Here is a 15,038-nt window from a genome sequence, read left to right on the forward strand (position 1 = left end):
TTTTCTTCAATCATTTCTTTTTGCAGGGTTTCACATACCAGGAAGTTCCCGGACAATGTTGTGGACAATGTGTTCAAAAGGACTGCATCATTCTTTTGCCAGATGGTACTGCTCACATAATTCAGGTGAGTTCAAGTAAAACACATTGATCTTTGTCATTGGAAGGCTGATGTAAAAAATTTGGTTCATGTAAAAGTTAGAATGTAAGTTTGGAGTAAAACTAGTCTGTGCTTTTGATACAGATTTCCAGTGGTGTACTCTAAAATAATATTCTTCTGGCCACATGGGTGTGATTCTGCCTCTGTTTTCCACTCACATCTTTAACAAATACAGTCACAATAATAATATACGGTAGTGGCATAAATATTCAAAGTATAACATTTTCTCAAAATGATAGGCATAATTAGAGATGCTGTCTCACTTGTGTGGGTCTCTACATTCTCTCCAAGAAGTTATGGATTTTTTATCAGGTATTCCAGTTTCCTCCTGTAATCCACAATAATGTAAGTTAGATTTACCTGCAACTGTAAATAGTCCCACTATGTTTATCTGTGTGTACTTGAGTTTGCCCAGTGATGGACAAGCATCTGGTCCAGGACTGATTCTTGCTGTGCACCCAATGCATCCAACCTGGGCTTCAACTCCCTCTGACTCTGTATGGAAAAAAAAAATAGGTTCTAAAAACAGAGAGATGGGTGAACAGTAATGTGTGGTACTTAATTAAAATGCATAGCACGGGGCCTCTAATGTCTGCCATTGATTTTTTTTCAGGTTGATCAGTACTGGAGTCCTGCTAATGACACATGCACTCGGTATGAGTGCCTCAGGATTGAAGATCAGTATGTCACGATGGAAAGCAGAACAACTTGTCCAGAATTCCATGTTGAAGATTGTGTTCCAGTGAGTCATATGATACATTATAATACAATTAAATGGTAGATGAAACTGATATATTATAATATAATTAAATGATAGATTAGGCCATTTTAGAGAATTCCTCTCTAAAAAGAAAACTCTTCATCTATTTTTATTTTTTTCATATTTGTGTGAATTGCCTGCATAATGCTGTTAAGGTACAAGGCAGTGATAAGCATTTTTAACTTTATGTAGATGGTGGTAACCAGATTTATCTAATATATTTCATAAAAAAAACAAAAAAACTTTTGAGGTCCCCTAAGCAAAAATAAGAAATGAATAAACAATTCAATTAACTTCACAGCAAAGTAAAAGTGTTCTGATCCTAACTAAAGGAATGACAAGAGGATTTGCTCCACAGAAGTCAATGAACGCCATAAGCGGTATTGTAGCTTAGCTTGACCTTGGACCAAAATGTGTAATGTCTAAAGCTATTTTTCATTTCCTTATTTTTTTTTTTTGGCTGACACCTTTATTCAAGGTGATTTACACCATTTGAGATGCAACTGGTTTCATTTGTTTTACTTTTTTCAATTGGAGCACAAGCAGGTCACACAGTGTCAGTAGTGGGATTTACACTCACTGCTGCAGGTGAGGAAGTCCAAAGTCTTAACCACTATACCACACAAACTGCCTATTCTAATGTGATCTTTCTTTCAGAAGAACCAGAATCCTCTGGCTGGTCATATACTGTAATTGCTACTTTTTTCCTCCTTTCTTCTTAAAAAATTGCAGTGGTACAGAAACATTGATGAAGTTATGGTTGATATTGCAAGTTTTCAAAAATGTACATGTCAGTTCTAAGATGTATATAATTTTTATCACAGGGATCAGAGAACATATCTGCTGATGGATGCTGCCGTACCTGTAAGTATATAAAATGATTAGTATGAAATGTAAACTAAACTAAATTAATATTTTATTGTCATCTACTGTAAGTTTACTATTTATTTTCTTAATCTATATAGGCACTCTTAAACCTAAGGACTGTAACATTCAAAGGAAAACCACTACAATTGTCAAGGATGGGTGCCAGTCCAAATCACCTGTGGAACTGACGTCATGTGGAGGTTCTTGTGGAACATACTCCATGTAAGTTTAAAAAAAAACAAAAAACTTTTCAGTTAATTTGAATTATGAGTCACAACAAGAAAGCCTTGCCATGCGAATAAAAATATAAAAAATGTAGCATGCAGAGAACGTTAAATGTGAAATAAATGTTTTGGAAACTGGACAGTGAGTGAAAAGATGTTATTGGAAGCGCTGGCAGCAGGTCTTATCAACTACACAGTCCACCTGAAAACATTAGCTGTTGATGTGTCATCTTTTTTAAGATAAAGCTATCCATGGCTGATTTTTGTATATTGTTGAGAAAATGAAATGAAAAGGAAGGAAGATTTTGCCGTGATACGAATGTAAAACTACTTTTACAACTGGGACAGATAATTAATGATCTTTTACTTTGTTGCACAACCAAAAAGTGTTGATTGATTACAAATTTATTATAATTTACTGCTGAAAATTGCTGTATAATGAACTTTGTAAGAGAAATTTTGAAAGCCAAAAATATGACTCTCCTATGACTAATTTGACATATTAAAGAAAAATACAAACTAAAAAAGTAAACAGCTTCTGTATACCAATTTATTCACAGATTTGAGTAAACAGGGTATTACTATTTAAAATACAATTTGCTTTCCTTTTACTTGGTACAAACAACTACTCATCTTGTTTTCTTCAAACAGTCTGTTTGCAAACTTTTACAATAAAAACAGACCTAAAATTTTTTTTTTCAATCACCACCATGTAAACTGAGCACGACGCTTTAATAAACTCCTCGGCTAACAGGCTGTGATTGTGGCTTTGAGGCTAGGGATCTGTGTTAGCAATCGGAAGGCTGACAGTTCAAATCTCATAAATGCCAGAAGTGACTCTACTCCATTGAGCCCCTGAGCAAGGCCCTTAACCTGCAATTGCTTCGTCTTGGGTATGACGTTAATGTGCATCCAGCCCTGCAAGTAGGTCCTCATACTAATAGGGAAAACTCTGCGGTTGGTGGCAGGATTGGCACTCCAGTCACTGTAAAAAACATCACATTATTCTAGTGTGGTGCTGAGGTTGAGCGGCTACACTTGGGTCCCAATCCAAATACACAATTACAATACACAGCACAAAAATCTAATTGTGCACAACTCAAAGTAACCCTAATATGCTCCCCAAAAAATATACAACTATATATAAATGTAATAAAAGCACCAATGGTAGGCAAATTTCTGCATCAAGTACAGGGAAGATCATATTGCTTCAGGGAAAAAAACGGCTTCCCTGTGCTTCCTTCCTTGAAAATTCTGTGAATTATTCTAATAATAGACAATGTTTCAGCTTTGTGGTTCTATGAATAGTCCTAACCAAATCAGAGGGTCTCATTAAAACCTCAATTTTTTAAAAGCAATGCCCTTTAACCAAACACAAAATGACAAGAGTCAGCAAACATTTTGTTTGATCCGCAAACTATACAAACACCAAGTGTTGTGTTCTAAACTGGGTGTCTAAGATAATGTTAATTCTTCATTTAAACTTCTTCACAATAAGAAACTTAAGGAAAAAAAACATACTAAACGCATTCAGAAAAATGAATAAATGTTCATTTGTTGATGTTATCTTATACATCACCATGTTGTACTGTAACTTTAAAAGGTTTAGATAATATTAACCATAATTCACCATGTCCACCATGTTGTTTTTGATTGTGCCAGCTAGCAGGCTACGAGCACATGGCAGCTGCCTTACCTCACAATTATACAGCTAAAGTTATGCAGATGTACAGATTGCCTGTGGAATGGGGGGGCCATGTATAAAAAGTGTTTTAATTTCTACATGGTGAAATCGAAATGTTTACATATACCCTTAAATTAAAGTCTGCAATGTGCACTTTGATCTCATTTGACTTGTCAGTTAGTCAGTCATTATCCAACCTGCTATATCCTAACACTGGGTCACGGGGGTCTGCTGGAGCCAATCCTAGCCAGCACAGGGCGCAAAGCAGGAACAAATCCCCAGAAGGGTGCTAGCCCACACACACACACTAAGCACAATTTAGGATCGGCAATGCACCTAACCAGCATGTCTTTGGACTGTGGGAGGAAACCGATGCAGACATGGGGAGAACATGCAAACTCCATGCAGGGAGGACCTGGGAAGCGAACCCGGGTCTCCTAACTGCGAGGCAGCAGCGCTACCACTGCGCCGCCCTATGTGAATTGTTTGATTTGTAATTTTAAACTGAGGAGCAGAAAGGTAAATCAAGGAAAAATGTGTCTTTGTCACAAACATTATGGAGGGCACTGTATTTGTACATTTCACCTTAGTTTCACTCAAGTTTAACTTGTCATCTAAGTATGCTGTCTTCATTTCCCTTTTAACTTCAAGTGCCTTACTTTTTAGGTATTCATCCGAGGTCAATGACATGGTGCACTCTTGTACTTGCTGTCGGGAGAGGGTCACTAGCAAAAAGCAAACTGAACTGCAGTGCCCTGATGGAACCAACATAGAGTACACATATGTATATGTGGAAGAATGTGGATGCCAAGATACAGAGTGTGTGAATCCCACACCACAGCAGCAGCAACAACAACAACAGCAGCAGCAACAGCAACAAAATGGGCAAGTACAAGGAGGACAAAGCAACAAACGCAGAAAACGCAGAAGTCTGGCACACATACAATGAGTCTGCTTAAACTAACTGACTAAGAATGAATATTTCTGCTTGCAATTTTTTTAAACTGAGCTACAATGTTTCTTCATGAATTTGTATTTTTTGCTATTGAAATAAGGGGAGGGCTCAAAAGACAGCTATATCTACAACTTGATTATTTCAGCTTCCTGCTTGCTTACTTCTTCTTGGAGCATTCAAAAAATATTGGAAGGAAGGTGATACGTTTTGTGACATATTTTAATGACATATAAGTAAAACCTTGCAAAACTTCAGCAAGGTCTAAATAGAAAAAGGCCATAAAATAAACTATGCCCAAGCAAAGCAACAGTCATGACAGCTAATAAATATACCTCTATTGATTCTAAATGTTTACAAAAAGAAAAAGTGCAATGCATGACTCCGGATTGTGAAAGAAATGATGAAGAATTCATATTTGAACATAAAAATAGAATAGATGAACACATATTTCACTTAGTGTTTTAGAATGAAATGTGTATTTGTTATTAGCTGCTATCCTGTTAAAATTATTTAGGTACTGCAGAGCCACAGCCTGATGCACGTTTAAATTAGGCATTGACAAACAACTTTGGGCTCAGTGGCCTTTTCCAATACAAACTCTTCATAAGTTCTTGTGTGTTTTTTTTTCCAAGAAGAAATTTTAAGAATTGTATTTTTTTTACCTGTCTGGATGTAAAATACTGATCTGCATTAATAAAATTTAGCACTTTGCATTACCTCTTGTAAGTTCTGTTTTGTTACTGAAACAAAAGTTATTTGTTGTGTTGGAAGATGTCACGTTTATATTGTCTGTTTCTAGGATGTTTCCTTTGAAGAAGAAAAAATGCATAACCTTCTGGCACATCTTCTAGCATCTTCCATCTTTCATATTTTATAATGTACATTCTGAACAGGCAAAATATCTTTCAAAATGTATCCTTCTATACATTTTCTGCACTTAATAATTCACTTATTGAGTTGTAGACACTGATTTTGGCAACTTCAGACAAAAGACAGAAACCAACCTAAGATAGGCCTTCACTTTATGACTGGGCACATTCTCACAGAAAGTGGCACTCAGTCATGCAAGGCCAAACAACCAACACACAGCAGAAAACCCTTATGACATTGTAAGTACCTACAATGTCTACACTGGACTTATAAGGCCGTGAAACCTTCTATCTGGAAATGTGAGGCTAACCATTGTATCAATATGATGCCTCGCTAATATTTCTGAACATACAAAACCTCCAAAGAAACTGCGTGAGATACATATTTTCTCATATAAGAAAAAGGGTATTTATTTTATTAGAAACATTAAGCATACAAATACAGAGCACATGGTGCTCTTTCAACATATGTAAGCACACTCCTGTGATGTCACGTTCATGCACTCCTGAATTTGTGCTGAACAACATCAAAGCAGGAAGTTCTACTATGCCATCCTAGGATGATTTCACTCAATATAAGACAAAAGAAAAATATTATTAATAACTAGCAAAATACCCGCGCTTCGCAGCGGAGAAGTAGTGTGTTAAAGAGGTTATGTAAACATATATATACATAAACATAGTGTATATACATAAATATATACATATACACATCCACACATATATACATATATCAACATATATATACACATATATATATATATATATATATATATATATATATATATATATATATATATACACACACATGCAGACACATATATATATACATATACATATTTGTATATCTACATATATATACACATATATACATATATATACATATACATATTTGTATATCTACATATATATAAACATATATACATATATATACATATTTGTATATCTACATACATACACATATATCTATCTATCTCTCTCTCTCTCTCTCTCTCTCTCTATATATATATATATATATGTATATATATATATATATATATATATATATATATATATATATATATATACACACATATATATATATATATATATATAGCTGATTAGCCAGTGGATTCGCTCACTGAGTGCAAGAGAAAAAAATAAAATGTATGTATAAAATAAGTTAAATTGCCAAATTTATTTTTCCACAAATAAAGAGCACTTACAATAACATAGAAATCAATATAAACAACATTAACATCATTATCATTTGAGAATATGAAGTAATATATAAGAAGCACATTGCATATAAATATAAATTATTAAACATTAAAATGTTCTTCTATAAAACAGTACCGTGGCTATTAGTTTGTCTGTCCAGGATTTTAAATGAGCTGTAGCTCGCAAACCGTTTCACCTATTGACTTGAAATTTGGTACACAGATACTACGTCACGTCTACTATTCGCTTTCCCACACATATGAACACATATATATATATATATATATATATATATATATATACACACATACATATACACACAGATACACATATATACATATACATACATAGTGCGTTGCAACACGGGCTGTGATTGTTACATGGGAGGGAGACGACAAATCACAGCTTCCCGCTTTGTAATCGGGCTTGTGATTGCTGCTTTGACGGATGTCCAGATCCCACAGTATTTCCCCTTAGGAGAGGCGTTAGGCAAGTGTAATTGAATAGCGGTGGTGCAAGTTATTACTCTTTTTATCTTTATTTTATTTTATTGTAGAATCAAGTCACAGCTGCGCGCACCAGTGCGTGCGTGGCGGATGCGTACGGCTGACGTTTTCATTGTCTACCACCTTCGCTAATCATTCTTGAGGCAGATTGAAGACTTAAGTGCCAGCTTAACTGAAAAATTAAAGAAAACATACTAAGTTTTAAAAGAAATCAGTTTTAACGGGAAAAGATGCCGACGAAAGAAGAGAAGCAGCGGGACGCTAGGGTCAAGAGCTGCTCATTAAGCAGCAAGCGCATCAACCTCTGAGCAAACGAATGGTAAACGTACAGAGAAAGAGGATAAATACTATGAATGGTCATGTCAAGTGTATTCACTCCACGTTATCGTGCAGTGCGCTGTTACTGGTATTTTGATAAAAGAATCTGAATAACATATAAGAATCGTATAAATTATTAAACAGTAAAACATTAACATTTAAGAAGTAAAGATACATTGAGTACTACTGTAGTGCTTTCGGGTATAGTACATTTTTTGTTTGCCTATTACATGCATAAATGTATAAATTTTTTGGTGTACCTACCCAAGAACACGCGACATGACCCGGCAGTTAAAAATGTATCGCTCCAGCAATTTTAACTCTGTTACAAAGTCATCTAATATGGTATTGCAAACGGCAGCGGGAGCGTTTCTATAAACTCAATTTAAAGTTACTGTTTACACCGTGCTTTGAAGATGCATAGTATGCGACACGTGTTTCGCCGTAATTGTGGGCTCATCAGGAGTACACAGTCACTGCACTCCCTTACGGGAATCGATCCTCGGACGTAGAGGCGAAGCCCCTAACGTTGTGCCACGGCGTGAGGTTCGTTCATTTGACAGCATGTAGATCGGGGTAATTACATTGCAGGCATTCGTAGTCTGATTCACAATCTGATTGTATGGGTGGTTACCTACCAGGTAACGCTTGTGGTTGGTGAGCAAGTCGGCTAACTTCTGCCACGGTGCCCTCTTTCAGTTGCGAGAAGCAGATCATACAATGGTTGAAATAGTTTAATATATATAGCAAAATCACCGCGCTTCGCAGGGGCGAATATGGTATTGCAAACGGCAGCGTTTCTATAAACTTAAAGTTACGGTTTATACCGTGCCTTGTTTCATATTCTTTTCCTACCTTATCAATTGAGTAATGTGTTTTTTGAACAGGTTTGATTAATGCAAGTGATCACTCCTGCTGCGTTCAGTCACTTCACGTGAGCCACTCTCTTGTGTAATGTTGCGATGTCCACGGGTTTATTTAATGTTAGCTAAGACCCGGCAGTTAAAAGTTTGTCGCTACAGCAATTTTAACTCTGTTACAAAGTGATGCAAACTGTCGTTTATACCTCGTGTCTTCTCATTAAACTTGTATCTCGCGAATATGGCACTGCAAACGGCAGCGGGAGCGTTTCTATAAAGTTAAGGTTACGGTTTACACCGTGCTTTTTTATACCTCGTGTCTTCTCATTAAACTTGTATCTCGCGAATATGTTATTGCAATCCGCAGCGGGAGCGTTTCTATAAACTTAATTTAAACTTACGTTTTACACCGTGCTTTGTTTCCCTTATGAACATGCTTGTATGCTTAACTCGCTCCGTTCTCAATTGTTTAATTAATTTTTTGCTCTTCGCTGTTTGCGGCTCTTCCTCCATTTCCCCCTACTTCGTTCTTTTATCTCGCGAATATGTTATTGCAATCCTTAACGGGAGCGTTTCAATAAACTGATTGAAAATAGTTTTGCATTTACCTTTTTAGTAAAAGGCGAGCTTTTAAGCCTGAGAAATCACCCCGTAAATGCACACGTTTAATTGGACATGTGTTAATATGTATGGTTACACAGTATTAAAAGACAGTGAACAACGTCAGTTACCTTTGTTCCCGCGTTTGATAAAAGGTGAGCTTTTAAGCCTGAGAAATCACCCCGTAAATGCACACGTTTAATTGCACATGTGTTAATATGTATGCTTACACAGTATTAAAAGACAGTCAAAAATTAACGTCATTTACCTTCGTTCCCGCGTTTGACTCGTGCTGTAAATGTCTTCCTTGTTTTTAGTTCACGTGATTACGTAGGAGGCGTGATGACGCGATACGTGACTCCGCCTCCTCCATTACAGTGTATGGACAAAAAATATGTTCCAGTTATGACCATTACGCTTTGAATTTCGAAATGAAACCTGCCTAACTTTTGTAAGTAAGCTGTAAGGAATGAGCCTGCCAAATTTCAGCCTTCCACCTACACGGGAAGTTGGAGAATTAGTGATGAGTGAGTCAGTCAGTCAGTGAGTGAGTCAGTCAGTCAGTCAGTCAGTCAGTCAGTGAGGGCTTTGCCTTTTATTATTATAGATAATAGTAATAGAGTGTCTTTCAATTTTACCACTGGTCAGCAGATATACAGATAAAATCTTGGAAATTGGCAGGAACTCATTAATTTACACTGGCCTGGCTTGCAATGGAACATAAATCCTGTTCTAAATCTTCCTTCTATGTCCTGCTTTGCACTCCATTCAATATTAACTATTATCATTTTACCTTTAATCCATTCGTGCACTAATTATTTAAAACATGGAACCAATGCAGGACAGATTTCAAGGTAGAGAAGCTCTTATCTGTTGCTCCTATAAATGTTAACTTTTTTACCTTCTCAGACCTACTCATGATTTAACATATAGAAAATGCTACAGATTAAGACACTTACAGATCTTTATATAGACAACATGTTTGAAATTTATGAACAATTACACTACAAATGTAACTTTCCAACTATGCACTTTTTTCATATATGCAACTTTGAAATATTTTTTAAAAGAAACCTACCCAACCTTCCCCATCTCACACCCATATTGATTTCAGAGGCTTTACTGATTAGTCCTGATGAAGGCTCAGACTCCATTTCAACAAGATATAAAAATACCTCAGAGGATCTACATTTCTATGATCCTTGGGAACGGTGGGAATTGGACCTTTCAAACAGCATCTTAGCAAAGGAGTATAACTCATCTATAGACAGAATACATTTTAATTCTACATGCTCCAGACATTCCATAATCCAATTGAGGGTCATTTCCTTGATCACATTTATCTCATTTTAAATTGTTTAGAATGTACCCAGGGCAAGACCCAGCCTGCAAGTGCTGCCATCTAAGATGAGGCCTACGACTTGTTTACTGGACCCCATCCCTACCACATTTCTCAAATCCTGCCTTCATGTCATAATCCCCATTAATAATATATACATTCCTTAACACTGGCTCTGTGCCAGCTACTACGAAAACCTCAACATTAAAAACATCTTGTCTTGACAATCTCAACAATTTCCCGCTCATCTATTGCTTACCTTTTCTGTCTAAAGTTCTTAACTCCCAAATCCCTACTTGTAATAAGCTGAAAGAGGTCTTTCAGTCTGGATTCTGAGCAGAGCACAGCTGTAGAATTGCTCTACTTTGAGTAACTTATGCTTATGTCAGCAGACAATGAGCAAACAAGCATATTAATTCTGTTAGACCTTAGTACAGCATTTGATAATGTCAAGCATGATATTCTACTGTCCAGAATAGAGAACATTCTGAGTATCTCTGGCACTGCCCTCCAGTGGTTTATCCTATCTGACTGATAGGCGAGAGAGGGTTTGCTAGTCTTGGTCCAGCTCAGCTAGAGTCACACAAGGAGTTCCCAAAGGCTTTGACCTCGGCCCTGTGCCATTCTATGTCTACATCAGGGGTCCTCAATCACAGTCCTGAAGGGCCACAGTGGCTGCAGGTTTTTGTTCTAACCCGGTTGCTTAATTAGAAAGCAATTCTGCCAATAATTTAATTTCATGGCTTGTTAGTGCTTTAACTCTGCTATGTCAGGTCCTTCTCATATCCTAGATTTTCTTCCCCTATCTAAGGATATCAGCCAAATGATTTGAAGGCTAAAATGGACGAGCAATTCTCAATCTTTCACTTTTTTCTCTTCACTTTCCTTCCAAGTATTTAATTAAACCAAATAATGCATGATAAATACACACAGGTGTAAATGGTGACAAGCCAAATGGAGAAATGCTGGTCTCTTTTGTCATTTGCATGTTATTGCTAATTAGGAGCCATTAAAAACTGAATGAATACAGCTGTTTAAGATGAAAATAAGCAATAAGGGTTCAAAATCTTAACGAGCAATAAGTGCTTCTTCTTAAGCAATTGGGTTGGAGCAAAAACCTGCAGCGACTGCGGCCTTCCAGGACCGTGATTGGGGACCCCTGGTCTGCATGCTTCCCCTTGGCCCTAATATTCGTAGCTATGGACTGGGCTACCATATAAATGCAGATGTTACTCTGATCTACAGCATTGTTAAATGTGAAAGTTTGTCAGAGCTTTCCCAGGTCACAACAAAACTGTAATAAAACCAAAGTCATGCTAATTGGCACTAAAGCTCAGCTTAAGAACATGAGGTCCTCTGTTTCTTATTCTACCCACATTCATCACATTAAAAAAATTTCTTATTCCACCTCCGTAACATACCCCATGTTTGTTCATTCTTCTCCTTTTCAGATGCTGAGAAACTTGTCCATGCTTTTAGTACATTCCGCATCGAGTACTGTAATTAATTCAGAATTCTGTTGTAAGAGTCTTTACACAGACCTGCAAAAGAGATCAAATAAGCTCCATCCTCATCAGCCTTCACTAACCCCCTAGTGTGTTACAAAATAGAATATAAGATTCTATTAGTAACCTATAAAGTTTGAAATGACCTTGCACTGACTATATCAGTAACCACTTCCATCACTATATTCCTGTCTGCCCGTCAATGTCCACTGATTCTGGCAATCGCATTGTGCCCCAACCTAATCTGTGACAGAGCCTTCAGTTCTATAGCAGCCAAACTTTGGAACAACCTTCCTAAATTAATGAGATCAGCTGACTCAATTAATTCAGAAAACAACTTAAAACTCATTTATTCAGGAAGGCATTTAACTTGCCTTGACTTTCTGCAAGAGAGTTTACCCTCTCTGTCCAGATGCCCAGATGTTTGTCTGTATTGCTATGTAGGTGCACTTTTGTGTCCTAAGAAGTAAACACAACAATCACCATAATGAACCCATAGCGCTTCAGCCATCTTGAACATATAGACCAGGGGTCCCCAACTCTGGTCTTGGAGGGCCCCACTGGCCGCAGGTTTTCATTCGAACCCTTTTCTTAATTAGTGACCTGTTTTAGCTGCTAAATTCTTTTGAATTAATTTTATTTGACTTGCTCTTGGAAGACTCAGACCCCTAAATTATTTCTTTTTCCTTCATTAGCAGCCAAACAATAATGAGATACAAAATGAGCCAAAACTGGTAGCAGCAAGAATACCTCAAACACTGCAGGCTAGATTTGAGCTTTTAGGTTAGGTTTAGGGACAAATAATATCAGTTCTTTATAAAAAAAATCATTGGGGTAAAAAGTTTTGGCAACACATTAGTTTAGGTACTGCAAAAATCCATCTATTACTCATTTGCTGTTATGAAACAAGACCTTACCAAACACTTCTTAGGGTCTTCATAACACAAAGCATCAGTAAAGTGTTTATCTCTGCAATGTGACCGACTAACAAGACTTCATGTTGGAGTGGTCTGAGCTGGCTTAACTGAGACATAATTATCTAGATATCACATATTTTGTATAAGACCTGTGAATCCTTGATATTAAAAAGTAGTTTTACAATCATGTTCATAAGCCACACTGCACAGAGATGAATAACCTATCTACTGATGCTTTGTAAGTGTTATGAAGACCAAAAATGCCTTTGTTAAGGTCTTGTTACATAAGAGTAAATAAGTGATAGATGTATTTTTGCAGTACTTGAAGTAAAGTGTTACAAAGCTTATGTGGCCTCGGCTGTTAACAAGGAGTTGCCAATCTCTGGCTGGACAGATCTGCTACCCTCTTGCCTCCAGGAAGAACTGGAGAGCTTTAGGGGAGTGGACACCAAGACACTATCTCTCTTTCTCTCTCTCTTTAATTGATTCTTCCATCTCTGAACCTTTAATGTTTATTCTCCCACTTATATATTAACTCTCAATTGACATTCCCTGGGTTTCACCTTGCCTTGTGCTCATTGCTGTCAGGATAAGCTAGTGCCCTAATCAATTTGGCACATAATAATGGAGCTTAGAACATTATTGATTATAAAAGACATGTGGCAGCTATTAAAAATCTGAACTTGAGATAGATGTGCAGGACAAAATATTAATTGTCTAAGAAAGGTAGCCTGATTTTTTTATTTTATGATTCAAGATGAATTCCCAGGCTTACATAATTAGGTAAACTATATTTTTTATGACCCAATGGATACACTGGTAGGTTTGGAGCAGTAGGGGCATAATAGATAGCTTTTTGAGCTACCTTACCTGATATTTACAGGTAACTTGTCATAAAAACATGTAAATACCAAATCTCATTCACTGCATGTCAATTAGTATCCTTTAAACTATTATAGCAGCAATAGCCCACACTCCTGATTTATTACAGTTAGTAAACAGGGTAGTCAAAAGAGGAATGTGGGATAGCTGAGACATTTTGCCACTTTTTAAAATGGTAAAAATTAGAGTCACTTGCCTCGGTTGGGAACAGGGTGGTGCAGTGGCTGTTGCCTCAAAGTTCCAAGATTTGGTTGCTGCCTGCATGGAGTCTGTACATTCTCTTCTTGTTTTTGTTTCCTTTCCCCCTTATACTCTGATCTTCATCCCACATCCCATTTAATTGGGTACTTTTCATTTAGAGCATGTCCTGTGATGGCCTGACACCCTGCCTCGTTCTTAGTGCAGCAAGGATAGGCCTCTTAAGAAAGAAAAACATTAACTGTAATTATTTAACTCATAATACCAAGGACTGTATTTTGTATTAATCATGCTGCAGAGAGCTATATGATTTATTACTTCTATATGATTTGTTCCTCATTTATGCAGAAAAAGAATTAAGCTTGTGCATAGAATTAAGGGACTAACTTGCATGCTTTTATAAGAAACTACTGACCTCTTAATAATAACAGAACACCCTGTGATATTACGAAATCAGCTGTGACCGGCTTCTGAACTCTTGCTTAAACTGTTTTGAGCATATTGCTAAAGACTTGGGTATGTAGTTAATTCCTCCCAGCTGTTGTGCAAAAACATTGCATACCTAAGCAAAATAAGGTATTGATCACTAAAGCTTGCTATGATAAGTTCTGCTTCGAACATGAGAACAGGTCTAGTATAAAAGAGAGAAAAACCCTGTAATGTGAGGCTGACTGCACCAGCTGCTGCAGCCTCCTACTCACCAAGAATGAAAAAGCTTCTTTCAATCTAAAGGTCTCCTGTCATTCCTGACCCTCAGCGTCCACACTCTCCAACAATGAACTTGATTAATTGATGTGACAAATGGATAGATGGATTAGTTTGGGATTGCAATTAATAAAGTAAAAATTTTAAAAAAGTATATTTGGCCTTTATCTAAACTAGAAATCATATGAACACATGGCAGAATAAAGGTGCCTATAACTATTGCTGAGTAATTCATCAACAGAAAACTTAACAACAGTTATGTGCATTCCTTAAGTATTTATACAGTAGTAGAATTTTTAAGCACATGAGCTGGTCTGCATTAGGACCTGAAATCTACAGTAGAGGTACATTTCTGATCTTTTTCATCATAAGTTATTCCATTTTGTGAATTTATTTAAGGTTATATCTTAAATTGCTTACCTATTCCGATTTTGTTTGGTTATGTGACATTGTCTCCAGTAGATCAATTTTGCATACTGCACAAGCAAGTC

General features: G+C 36.7%; 1 protein-coding gene across 1 annotated transcript in view; it reads left to right on the forward strand.

Moving 5' to 3' along the window:
- LOC114645308 (mucin-5AC-like) overlaps positions 1 to 5,364 on the forward strand; it is a 72,114-nt gene extending 66,750 nt beyond the window's left edge. The window contains exons 46-50 of the mRNA XM_051922828.1: positions 27 to 125; positions 772 to 900; positions 1,743 to 1,782; positions 1,884 to 2,007; positions 4,360 to 5,364. Coding sequence (XP_051778788.1) covers positions 27 to 125; positions 772 to 900; positions 1,743 to 1,782; positions 1,884 to 2,007; positions 4,360 to 4,642 — 675 coding nt within the window. The 3' untranslated portion in view covers positions 4,643 to 5,364. The remainder of the gene's footprint in view (positions 1 to 26; positions 126 to 771; positions 901 to 1,742; positions 1,783 to 1,883; positions 2,008 to 4,359) is intronic.
- Positions 5,365 to 15,038: the final 9,674 nt, after the last annotated feature.

The sequence above is a fragment of the Erpetoichthys calabaricus genome, chromosome 2 (genome assembly GCF_900747795.2).
Source record: "Erpetoichthys calabaricus chromosome 2, fErpCal1.3, whole genome shotgun sequence".
In the NCBI taxonomy this organism is placed as follows: domain Eukaryota; kingdom Metazoa; phylum Chordata; class Cladistia; order Polypteriformes; family Polypteridae; genus Erpetoichthys; species Erpetoichthys calabaricus.